Source organism: Bidens hawaiensis, unplaced genomic scaffold, assembly GCF_021521415.1.
Source record: "Bidens hawaiensis isolate Kalapana, Puna unplaced genomic scaffold, B.hawaiensis_p1.1 tig00020044_1, whole genome shotgun sequence".
Lineage (NCBI taxonomy): Eukaryota > Viridiplantae > Streptophyta > Magnoliopsida > Asterales > Asteraceae > Bidens > Bidens hawaiensis.
The window spans coordinates 313,229-326,294 of record NW_027493052.1 but is presented as its reverse complement, the minus strand read 5'-3'; the positions used below and the strand labels follow the sequence as shown (position 1 = coordinate 326,294).

Here is a 13,066-nt window from a genome sequence, read left to right as displayed (position 1 = left end):
ATTTGAAACAATACTTTTTGTAATCATCTTATCATCTACATTAAACTTGATATTTAGTCTTGTCGTCTAATCTCGGTTTAAGGTTGATTTGCACCATTGAAGTTTATTTGAATGCTGCATTAATACTTGTTTGTGTAAGGTTAATAACTTGTTCTAAGTATGTATTACATAAACCTGTTAATCAATCCGTGAAGGACTTTCTATGGCAATTACGATTGATGGACTATTGTTGATTTTTTTATTAGGACAATATAGAAAACCTAATTTATCAAACGTTTATGGTGGTTCTATTGTTAACGTGGCAATCTCTGACTGATTACTTGCTTGAATCAACGCGTGATTATTCCTTCATCATTTGTTTAAACATCCGAATTAAGGTGTGTATTACTTGTTCACTGCAATATGAGCTTGTCTTAGTTCGATCAATCATCAAATATTAAGTGAAATTGTGTTAAACACAAAACCAATAATCTTTGTAACTAAGAATCAATTAATTGCAAACACTAACCACGGACTCTTCGTGGTTCGACATTCTACTTGCCTTAACTAGTTTGAGGCTAATACGATACATAAATCTCTATTTTTGATTGGTAGCTTTAACGCAAACCATGCTCCTAATGTCCTAGAGTCTATACCCCTACGTAAAGTTCTTATTAATCGTAGGTTGATCACTTTTGCAAGCTTCATTGAGGTTTTCACTGTATAGCACTTTATCAAGGTTTGGCAAGGGTATAATTGGTACGGTCCCGAACTTATTTAGGGTTTGCATGTTAAACAATACATTAATCGGTCATTCTTCATTATATAACTAAACACCAAATTTCATAATTTAATCCAACATCTTTATAAATTTGTATTGGCAAAAATATAAATGTCAATTATTTTAGCACTCTAAATAATTATTAAACTCTTCGTCTTCTATTGTATAAAATTAATTTTAAACTTTCTTATAACCTTATCACATGCTCTCCTTAATCCCATGAATACCTGTTAAAGAAGTAAGAGGAAACAAGAAAATAAAAATTTCCAAGAGTAAACAATAGCAATGACAATTTAGAGACGAGAAAATATTATACGATGAATCAGTTACAATCTAATGTAAAAATAAGAATCACCATATGCCCCGAAAGATAGATTGTTACTAATTAATTATACTTGGCATGCGATGAGCTATTGACAATAAACCAAAACCAAAAGTATGAAGTTGGATTTTTATTATTTATATATTTAGATATAGAAAAAATATTTTAATCATTTTATATTAGTGAGTAACATTACCAAAAGTTGTCATAAGAATTAAAATAAACTGCATACTTTAAAAATAAAATTTTATAAATTTATTCAATTAACGTTACTCTTATAATTGTGTAAGTAAATATACCCCTAGCATGATATGTTTGGGAGGTGGGAGTACAACTCAAAAAACCCAGATCTTTCAATCAATGGCCTAATTTCCATCACAAACAATCATGCTTCAGTCTCAAACTGGTTACAGCTACCCAAATTCAAAGAAACAGAGGGCGGCAATAGTGTTCCCGATTTACCCGAGACTACATAATTTTTGTATAATATACGTTGAAAGCACAATAGTAAGGAAATGAGAGTACAACAGGGGTTACAGTTTACCCATATGGTGTGTGAAGTGAAGTTGTACGTACTACAATGTCAATCTACGTTGCCTCATTATGATGTCTATGCTGACATGAATGCACCAACCTACACCTACACCTACACCTACACCTACTACTCTCCCATCACTACGTACACCAGTCAAAACATAAATCAACACTTACGCTATTTAATTAAGGGTCCTGCCTGCTAGGGACACCGGCCTAGGCGCCCCGTATAGGCCTATACGCGGCGTTTTAGGGTACGATTTAACGTCCTAGCCTGGCCTGTCATAGGGTTGTCGGATCGTACGGGCTATACGCCGCGTATAGCCCTATACGTGGCGCCTAGGGTGTTGTATATTTTTGAAGCCCGGCTCCCTCCCCTCCCTCTCTACCATTTCTTCTTTTTTCCTTTATTTTTTTTTTCTTAACCCTCACCCTCTTCATTCAACCAACACCAACAACCATATATGTTTTCGGAGTCGGACGAGGAGATGCCGAACGGGTAACGGTCAGTCGGAGTTGAACCATGTATGTTTCCGGAGTCGGACGAGGAGATGCCGGACGGCGCTAACGGTCAGTCGGAGTTAAACCAGGTTTCGTTTTATCTTTATTTTTTACATGTTAGGACATAGTTGTAGATGTTAGGACAGAGATTTGGTGAATGGTTTACTTTAGAAATTTGTCTAGGCACTGACCGTTTGACGGTAACCCTAGTTCGCCGGGCCTCCTAAACTTAAAATAGATTTCCCGTATTGTTACCGTTAGCGCTAAAAATTTTATTGTATTATTACTATTAAAATATTAATATTATTATTAAGATGTTGTTATGAAAATATTATTGTTAGTAAAATAAAATACTATTATTGTATTTATTAAAATAGTATTATTATTAAAATAATAATATTTAAATACTATTTAAATATAAATTATTATATTTTTATTATTATTAAAATAATTATAGTAAAATACTATTAAAATATTAATTATTATATTATTATTATTTTTATTCTAAACATATAATTATTGGTAATAAAGCATTTAGTTTCGGATTATTATTAGTACTAAAATATTATTATTATTAGTTACCTGATGTACGCTAGAGAGTCAGATGTTGGGGTTAGTCGGCGACGCAAGACTTTCGGATGTACGTTTGTATAGCGTATTGTATAATATAATATAATATAATATAATATAATATAATATAATATAATAATTTTATTATATTATTATATTATATTCTGTTATATTGTATTATGTTATATTTATGTTAGTGAGTTTTTCTATAAAAGCCCACCAGTGTTGTCTTATTATGGTTTTTTTTCCTTCTTTTTATTTCTTTTCTTTTGTTATTATTAATGTTATTTATGATTATTATTAATATTAATAATATTTAATTATCAATAACATATTATTATTGGAAATTCGATAAAGGGCGTTTAGTAGCAGGACTTATTTGGGAAAATTGACAGTGCGAAACGAACTTTTAAATTATTGGCTGCTTTCGTTATGGGCATCTTCAATCAATTACAGTGGCTTACTTGGGAAAACTGACATTTCCAAGCGAACTTTCAATTTCTTGGCTGCTTTCGTTATCGACATCGCAAATCTGGCTCTTCGATTTCTTCGAACTCCAACGGTCTTGACCGTCGGTCACCACCGGCAACCGTAGTTGTGTTCACTCAAACATATATCGGTTGTCACTAAGCTTAAGCTTAGGCTTGTTATTAGTTTTATTTTTAGTTGGGGATATTCTAAGTTGTTCATGTTGCGTATATTAAAGAATTATCGGCTTTTATATATACGTATATATATATAGTAGATGTGCGGTAAAAGAATTCATTGCGTCGAGATAACCAGCACCAGATCGAGACGCTAGTTTGATGAGTTTGAATCTCTCGGATCCGCGGTATCCGCTAACGGCAGCGAGAACGGGAGCCCTTACTTTGGACAGATAGGTGGAAATTCGGTCATTGCTCCAACATAACGAGCACCAGATTGAGATATTAGTTCGCACTTAGCTGAACCGGTTGAGACCTATGCAGACGTGGGTTTGGGTTCGGTGCATACCCGGATATTAACACGTATGTTTACAGCATTCGTTGACACGTTTGCATAATACACAATGAAAGCACAAACTCAAACAACAATCCATACAATAGCAATTGTCTTCGTTATTTTTATCTTTTTCTTGTTTGACTGGTCGTTGAAGAGAATTGTTATTGTATGGATTGTTGTTTGAGTTTGTGCTTTCATTATGTATTATGCAAACGTGTTAATATTAGCACCAGCACGGAGCCTAAATCCACGTCAGCGTATGTGTCAACCGGTTCAGGTAGGTCCCGGCTAATATCTCAGTCTGGTGCTCATTGAGCTGGAGCAATGACCGAATTTCCACTTATCTGTCCAAAATATGGGCTCACGTTCTCGCTGCCGTTAACGTATACCGCGGATCCGAGAGATTGAAACTCATCAAACTAGCGTCTCGATCTGGTTCTGGTTATCTCGACGCAATGAATTCTTATAACGCACATCTACTATATATGTATACGTATATATAAAAGCCGATAATTCTTTAATATACGCAACATGACCAACTTAGAATACCCATAACTAAAAATAAAACTAATAACAAGCCTAAGCTTAAGCTTAGTGACGACTGATATGTGTTTGAGTGAACACAACTACGGTTTTCGGTGGTGGCCGAAGGTCAAGAGCGTTGGAGTTTGAAGATATCGAAGAGGCGGATTTGAGGTGCCGATACCAAGAGCATCCAAGAAAGGGTTCGTTTGGCACTGTCAGTTTTTCCCAAGGTAATCACCGTAACTGATTTAAGATGTCCATAACGATAGCAGCCAATAAACTGAAGGGTCGTTTTGCAATGTCAATTTTCCCATATAAAGCCTGCTACCGAACACGCTTTGCCGAATTATGAATAATAATATATTATTCATAATTAAAATAATATTAATAATAATTATTATAAATAACAAAAAAAAGAAAAAAGAAAAAAAACATAACAAGAAAAGCGGGTGGGTTTTTCTAGAAAAGCTCCCCTATCGGCCGCGTATAGACCTATCCGCGGCGTCTTTTTATGACTAAGACGCCACGTATAGGACTATACGCGACGTCTTAGTTGGATTACAACCTGCCCTGCAAAGGCTGGGCTAGGTTGTCAACTCATACCTTAGACGCCACGTATAGGTCTATACGTGGCGTCTTGATGTTGCTGAATTATTGGAGGCCGGCTCCCCTCCTTTCCCTCCTTTCCTTTCTTTATTATAAAGGTTGGACACTATGTTTCGTCGTTCAACGAAAAATAATACAACATTTGTACTATATATACTCAGAATGTCTTGGTTTAACCATTTATTTCCAGAGGAGGACCCGGGTTACGCTGCTAACAATCAGCCTGGCACGTCGTGGTTGCCCGACTTGAACCAAGTTTCGTCATATATTTATTTAGTATGAATTTGGTAGTTTTTTTTTACTAACACATGCTGCATTACGTTTTGTTAGGAGTATGTTGGGTATGATACCTAGCCCGAACAGTTTTATGGTAACACTGGCTCGCCGGGCTTGCCAAACTTGAACCAGGTTTTGTTATACAGTCTTTTTGTAAATATACGGTTATCTTATTATTATTATTTTAATATTCTTATTTATTATTAAAATATTATATTTTATATTATTATAGGTATTATTACTATTAATTATTACCACTGGCACTGTTGTTTGAATTTCTAATTTATGTATGGTAGGAGTACTTCGTGTCGGATTACGGTAGATAGCTTTCGTACCCGTCATCTGTCGCCTGGTCGGATTACGGAGGTCAGGCTACGTCATCGTACTAGCCACCAGTAGAAAATGATCCGTTTTATGGAACCAAGTCTTCATCGCACCACGGGCGAAATGATTATGCCGGGCCAAACCCAAATAACGAAGATGGGTACGATGACGACTACATACGCGATGTGAATGTTTCGTATAAAACAGATGCTGTAAGACACCGTGTGTTTTGTTTAAGTTAATATTATTTGTTTGTATGTTATTTAATAAACGACTTAAGAATTAGCGTAAAACTGTTTCAGATTTTTTAGAGCCGTGAGGAGCTGGAGAAATGGGTAAAAGTTAGAGGACGAGAGCATGGGTTTGTTGTTGTGGTCCAGCGGTTAAGTAAAAACGCCGTGGACCTTGCATGCAATCGTGGAGGCTAACCCAAAATAAAGGCGACGGTGAGACGTACCGGCAGCATCAAAAAATGCTGTCCGTTTAAGATCCTGGGCAGGTACGACTCGAGGGGTACATGTTGGAGGGTTCAAGTGGTAAACGAGACTCACAACCACGATCCCGTTGAATTCGAGGAGGGGTGTGCGTCTTTTAGAAAAATGAACACTGACCAGCTGGATATGGTTGAGAGTTTACACAGGGCCGGCGTGAAGCCGCAAGAAATCGAAGCAGCCCTCCGTGGAAAGTTTCCAGGTGTGCAACCTGCATTAAAAGATATATATAACCACACCGCCAAGATTAGGAGGGATGGGCTACTAGGCGACACCCCTATGAAGGTAGTTCAAAACACTTGTAGTTTTAATGTGTACTTGTCGTGCTTGTAATATTTAGCAAAGTTTTATTTCATCCAATGCAGGCGCTGGAAAACTTTCTTGCAAGCAACGGTTTCACATTCTATACCCGGGAGAGTGATACCGACGACAGGACGGAGGAAATTTTCTTATGTCATAGTAAGTCGCATAAGATGTGGCGTGCGTTCCCCGAGGTGCTGATGGTTGACACGACACACAACACCAACATGTACGACTGGCCGTTGGTTCAGTTTATCGGTGTGACCTCGACATCACAGTCGTTTTGTATCACCGCCGCGTTTGTGATCAGGGAACGGCAGAGGAACTTCGGCTGGGCTCTGGAGAAACTTAAACAAATGCTCTACGACTGCATGGAGCGACGCGTGATCCTGACTGATGCGGACCAGGCCCTCATGAACGCATGCGACGCGGTCTTCCCTAATGCCACCAAAAATTTATGCAGGTGGCACATATCTGAGAATATAAGGAGAAAATTTAAGGGCCTATATAGCACAGAAATGGGGACGGACTTTGCGTACTGGTGGAAGGTCCTGTATCAGTCGCCGACGATTCAAGAGTACGACCACCGTCGCCTTAACATGGAGCGTCATTTGATACGGGATGATAGAGCCGGTGAGTCCTTCGTATCACCTGACAGTTTTTAATAGCCTAAACATACGTGTTAATAACGTTTCCTTTTTATTTTTCAGAGGTCTGGCAATACATTCGCAAGAGATGGCTGGATCCATACAAACACAAGTTTGTAGCCTGCTGGATCGACGAACGCCGAAACTACGACGAACGGAGTTGAGAGCCAGCATGCAAATCTGAAAAGGTACCTCAATGGAAGCAACAACTCGCTCGACACAATTGCCAGACAAATCCTTAAAATGGTCAACTCGCAGATGAAAGAAATCGGTAAATCTTTTTAAGCCTCCCGCTTGAAGGTCATGGAAGGACATCGACAACATGTCTGGTTGAAGAAGCTAATAAACAGGGTGTCGATTCACGCTCCGGGTCTACTTATGAACGAGTATGGGTTGATACACAAGATGCGTGACGGCGGCGCTTCATGCGACCACCATTTGTATTCGTCTTCGGGGCTGCCATGTGCCTGTCGGATTGAGGGATACATAGTTAACGACACGTGTATCCCAATAGAGGATGTTGACCCGTCCTGGAGGAGGCTTAATTTTGATCCAGCCTGTCCGCTGAACGAAGAGCCAGACTACGCAACAGGTCTACGGGACATCACAGATACGCTATCGTCCATAGATGACCCTAATCAAAAGAAAAGTTTTTTCGCTAGGCTTTTGTCTGCTATTCCAGGGAGATCTAAAAAGAAGGAGCCAGAAAAAAGAGAGGATCCTCGGGGGCGTCCCAAAAAACCAAATCCCCCAAGGCACAGCGCATACACCCCCGCTCCAGATCTCCCTAGACACAGCTCTTACAACCCATCCTCTTCACAGGGGCCCAGCCAAGAAAACCCCACCCCATCCTCGCTGAATCGTTCGTTGTCCCAGTCAACGTCGCGGTTTAAAACTCCTCGTGGACGACCTACGGGAGCTCACCTCGGGTTTCCTTTGATGGTTCGCCTGTGCAAGTACCGGCGATAGAAACGTTTAGGAGCGTCATTCCTAGCTGGGCCCAGCCGTTCGTCGTAGACATAAAAAACGAACGCCCAAACGGTAACTGCGGTTTTCGATCAATTGCAGTGGGTTTGGGGATACATGAGAAAGTTTGGGCGGATATTAGGCGGGCGATGCAGAACGAGCTGAAAACGAACGAAGGGTGGTGGAGGGTGATGTTCAACGAAGAGGATGACAGATTGTACGGCTGGGTTCATTCCAGCATTCCGTACTACAACACGGTCAAACCGGCACCGCCAAGTCGTTGGTTCAGTTTACCCGGTCACGGGCACGTAGCTGCTCAGACATACGCGTGTGGCAATCAGACCGAATCTTACTTCCCATTGAGAATCGGTCCTGATGTGACATTTGAGCCAAATCAAGGTACACCTCAGTACATATTTACCGATTAAGCAAATAAACGCCTTTTGCGTAACAAACGAACGATTAACTGAACGGGTCGAGTTATGACCCAGATATCTCGGGGGGGGGGCATCTATAAGTGATATACTATCTATAAAAGCTAAAATATTAGTAATATGGCCTTATTTCTATAGCAAACAAGTTAAACGAAAACATGCTCGTTTAACTACCCGCTATAGATTTAAACGCGAAAGATAGTTACAAACCAAGCATTGTATCATCAGTTAAGCCGAAAAAGACTTACCAAACACTTATTTGAAATGTTTTAAGCGATCAATGAAAATATTTTTGATTTTTACAAACATATAGTATGTTTTTATAATTTTACACAAAACTAGCCGAAAAACACTCGTTTTCGCACTGTTTAACGTACCCGATAAGTTTTTCACGCCAAAAACCGAACCCGAACTAAATTTGGACCGGGCTTTTCGTATTTGGGCTTGAGAAATCAGAAACTTGGGCCAAAATGGGCCCAAAGTGGGCCCATATGGCTTCCGATCGCAGCAGCCACCTCACCCCCTTTTCTTTTTCTTTCACGTATAAACTAGATTTGAGATATTTTTGCACATATTTTCACATACAATTTCTGGAAATCTTCTTTTACAGTCAAAACCAGCAAGAAAACTAGGTAAAAAAACCTTATGATTAATCGATTTTTGACTCGTTTAAACTCGTTTAACAACATATAAACATGTCTTGATTGTTAAAAATCATAGTTAACCATGTAAAACTCTCAAAAATCATTCAAAAACATACTTTGATGTTAAACCTAGTTTCAAATCAGAATCATGATCTTTTTTGGCTATAAAAACGGATTAAATGGTTGAAACGGCGTTTTTTCGGTTCAAAAGTTCGTTTTTGTGCACTAGCCGAAACCCTAAGTTAAAGGGTTGTTATATTGATAAAACCTGCATGGTTTGTGATATAGGACCTGTACCTATCCTACATAGGAGCACAAGAGATCGAAAAGTTGATTAGAAAGTCGGAAACGAGCCAAACCCGCTAAGGTAATGCCGAAACACTCGCTTACGGGCTGTTTGGGTTATGGTTGTGATGTGCATATTGTTAGGCCTTGAAATTTTTCAGGGACATCAGGGACCATGTCAATTAGTCCCTGTTTAAATTTGGTAATTTTTCGACCATCCGAGAATATTTGGCGAATTTATTTGGGAAAAATAGCTAAAATACTTCAAAAATTTTGAAAATTTTTTGGGAACTCAGATTTGATGTATTTTGATCACATATGAATTTTGAGATCATTTGGAGAAGTTTAAAGCTGTTTTGTGTATATGCGTTTGTGTGAATTTTTATAGCTGAATTTGGGCCGAAAAGAATATCGCACAAGCTTTTTACATTCTAGAATTGATACGTGTTGTTTTGGGACATTATTTGAGTATTCAAGAATTTTTGTGAAATTTTTGGAAATTATTTGGGGTAAACGGACGATTTTCAGGCGAAATATAGCTGATAAAATGAATTTTTATAAATTAATAAATCAGTAAATAATTATAGAAATATTTTTATAAAAATATACATATTTTAATTGATAAGTGGCTAAATTTTCATAATTTAATGATAAACGGTTAATTAATTATGCTAATTTGAATATTAAACAAATTCAGTTTTTATAAAAACCGGCAAGTTCGCGATTAACGAACCTGCGGGAATATCAAACACCAAGAGTAATCCAAAATCATATTTTTGGACTAATTAAGTAAAAACGCACTTTTCTATGAGAAACCTGGAAAATCCGGGTGGATTGTACGCGTTTCTTCTTAAATCAAACTGAATAAACGGAAATGGGCCCCGTGGCTAATCCGGGACCCCACTATGTGATCCTTCTTTATAACTTAATCATCTTATTAACCAATACATTTACCCAAGCTTATTTTCCCATAACTGTTTTCTGAACGCGTAAACGAACAACTTGGCCCAGCTGGGAAAACAGGAGTCTGAGCCAAGTTCGGTTTTAAGTATTAGACGTTGAACAACATCACAACCTAAGCCTATTGCCACTTTCTGGGCGTTCCAGCTACACCAAGATTAGTTATACAGCCCAGTTTAGTATTGAGATTATAATAATATTAAAATATTAATATTATTATAATATTGATTATAGGAACTACTGATAGCGGACCGAACAAACCACGAGCTGATACAGTACTGATTATCTACTAAACCGTGAGTTTTATGACCCCACTTCTAAACTGTTTTACGAACTTTTGGGGTGAAAAGCATGTTTGATTATATATACATACCTGAAACATGTATTGGTGTGAATTATCTAAGTGCTAACACGCGAAAGTCCCCACGCTCACAGTGATTAACTTCAAGCCGGTGGCTTGTGAATAGTTTATTGGTTTGACAAACCCAAACGGAGCCGACATGTATTGCTGAGACTTTACCCCGTTTGCACATGACCATAATTATACAACACGCTATGTAGTGTTAGACATAGCTACTTGGGGCATGTTGTGGGCGGAAAGGGGCCACAGTGGTTGATTGAGCATGGAAAATGGATGCACGCAGCACATACAGTCAAGGCTTCACTGTAACTTAGCATAATTACATCATTTACATACATGCATACTTATTTCATGATTACAAGTGTTAACTTGTGAATACTCATTACTGTTTTCTTAAAAGTCGTGAAACGCATCAACTCTAGTAGTTGACCCGTTTTAAACTGCTTTTCAGGTATACCTAAATCAGAATGATTTGGTGATCTGTTACTTGCCTAAAGGTGTGTGGTTGATGCTATGTGAATAGAAGCAAGGATACTAGTAGTAAGATCGTATGGTTAACGAACTAGTTTGGTTTGTATCACCTAGACTGTAAAACAATGATAGAACAATGAAATGTAATATATTGTAAATTAGTTTGTAATGTTTATTTATAAACAATGTGTTGATACCAGATGTGTCTGTTACATTTCCGTTTTACGCTTCCGCATTGTGCTAGTTGGGGTGTGACACTTGACTTGGTTCCGGACCCACAGGTTATAGGCATCGCTAACTGGGGAGGTGATCACTAGATATATATAAACCTGGTAGGGGATTTCCCAATGCCTAGACCAAACCCTAATTGGGAAAGAAGCGCCGTACCGGCGGCGCTCGAATGGAAAACACGGTTCGGACAACGTTTGAAGGAGTACGAAGACATACGCTAGGGTTGGTGTAACATCCTAAAATTTATAATGTTGAAATAAGAAAGTTACGTTTAGTGAGTTCGCGTTATTAATTAATTAATATCGAGTAAAGAACGGATCATGGATTTAGATTAATGGAGATGGGTTAAATGAGAATGGGCTTTAGATCCATGGGCTTTAAGGGATATAAATATCCCCTAAACCAACCTAAAACCCTAAACCCTCATTTCATTTCCATCATAATCTATACACACTCCAAAACACACAACCCGAACCAAGATCCAAAGGCGAGGACCCGAGCTCGTTGGTGCTAGATCGTCGTGACGAACCAAAGCAACAAAACCAGCTCGTGTTCGTAGTTCGACTCATTTACGGTACGTTTATATCGAGAATTTGTTCGTTTAGGTTTGGATTAGTATAGAAATGATAGATCTGTGTTTGTATGGTAAAAACGAATCCAACAAAGCTAAAATTACTGAAAATGGTTACGATTTGATAGGTTAATCGATTGATAAAAGAACCCGTAACCTATATGCCTAAATCGCACCCCTTAAACATCGATGTTAGGCCGATTTGATGGTTGGGGTTTGTAGGCGCTGGTCAGACGATTCCATGGATACCTAAATCGAGTTGTTTGGTTAAGAAACGAAGATGATTAAGGACGAACAGTAGCTGCAGCCGACAACTTCGCCTGCAAGCTAAGTTCGCCTGATGAACTTCGCCTGCAAGCTAAGTTCGCCTGATGACAACTTCGCCTAAAGCTAAGTTCGCCTAAGGTTTAACTTCGCCAAAAGCTAAGTTCGCCTAAGGTTTAACTTCGCCTAAAGCTAAGTTCGCCTAAGGTTTAACTTCGCCTAAAGCTAAGTTCGCCTAAGGTTTAACTTCGCCTAGAGTCAAGTTCGCTTAGAAAATAAATTAAAACGATAAGTAAAAGTAATCTAATACTAGGCCACCAGATTAAATCAGGCGAGTATTGATACGTGTAACTTATACAGTCAGCCGAGCTTAGTTAAAGAAGGGATTTACAACTATCGGAGGAAGAAGCAGAGTTCATGTGAGTTTCTAGATCCATTCCTTGTTATGTTTTCGGGGCTGTGTGCATACTCAATGTGTTGTTAATACATTTATCCTAAGTGATAAGTGTATGCCATATGTGATATATGTGACGGATATGAATGATTACTTGTCGGTACGCGAACGATCTTCGGATATTGCGCGTACTGTCAGGTTAAAAATAAAGATACGAATATTATATATCGAAGATGTATGAACATTACAAATGAATACTTGTCGGGGCGTGAACGATCTTCGGATATTGCACGTATCGACAAGGGGTATGGTTGTTAAATGAATGATGTAAATAACGCCTAGAGTGTTCTTATGCTATAATGTAATTATTGTATATGTGAAGTATGTGTATACAGGTACACGAATGGTATGTGAGTTCTACGTTCGACATATTAAGTTAGGATGGCAAATCCCTCTAGCTTCTGTCGGACATAGACTCGGCTGGTGGTGGCGTAGTTAAGGACTGCGGGCCTTATACGTAATGTAGATGATAGACGTAAACGTAGATAGGGACGGTGGGCCTTATACGTGTTACAGATAATAGACGACAACGTAGTTAAGGACTGCGGACCTTATACGTATTATAGATAGGCATCAGCATAGGAAATG

The 13,066-nt window shown here is 38.5% G+C and overlaps 1 protein-coding gene across 1 annotated transcript; it reads left to right on the top strand.

Moving 5' to 3' along the window:
• Positions 1–6,363: 6,363 nt before the first annotated feature.
• LOC143559826 (protein FAR-RED ELONGATED HYPOCOTYL 3-like) lies at positions 6,364–7,001 on the top strand. The gene is made up of 2 exons (XM_077048285.1): positions 6,364–6,823; positions 6,901–7,001. Exons 1-2 carry the CDS (start codon positions 6,364–6,366, stop codon positions 6,999–7,001), a joined length of 561 nt encoding a protein of 186 aa, XP_076904400.1.
• Positions 7,002–13,066: the final 6,065 nt, after the last annotated feature.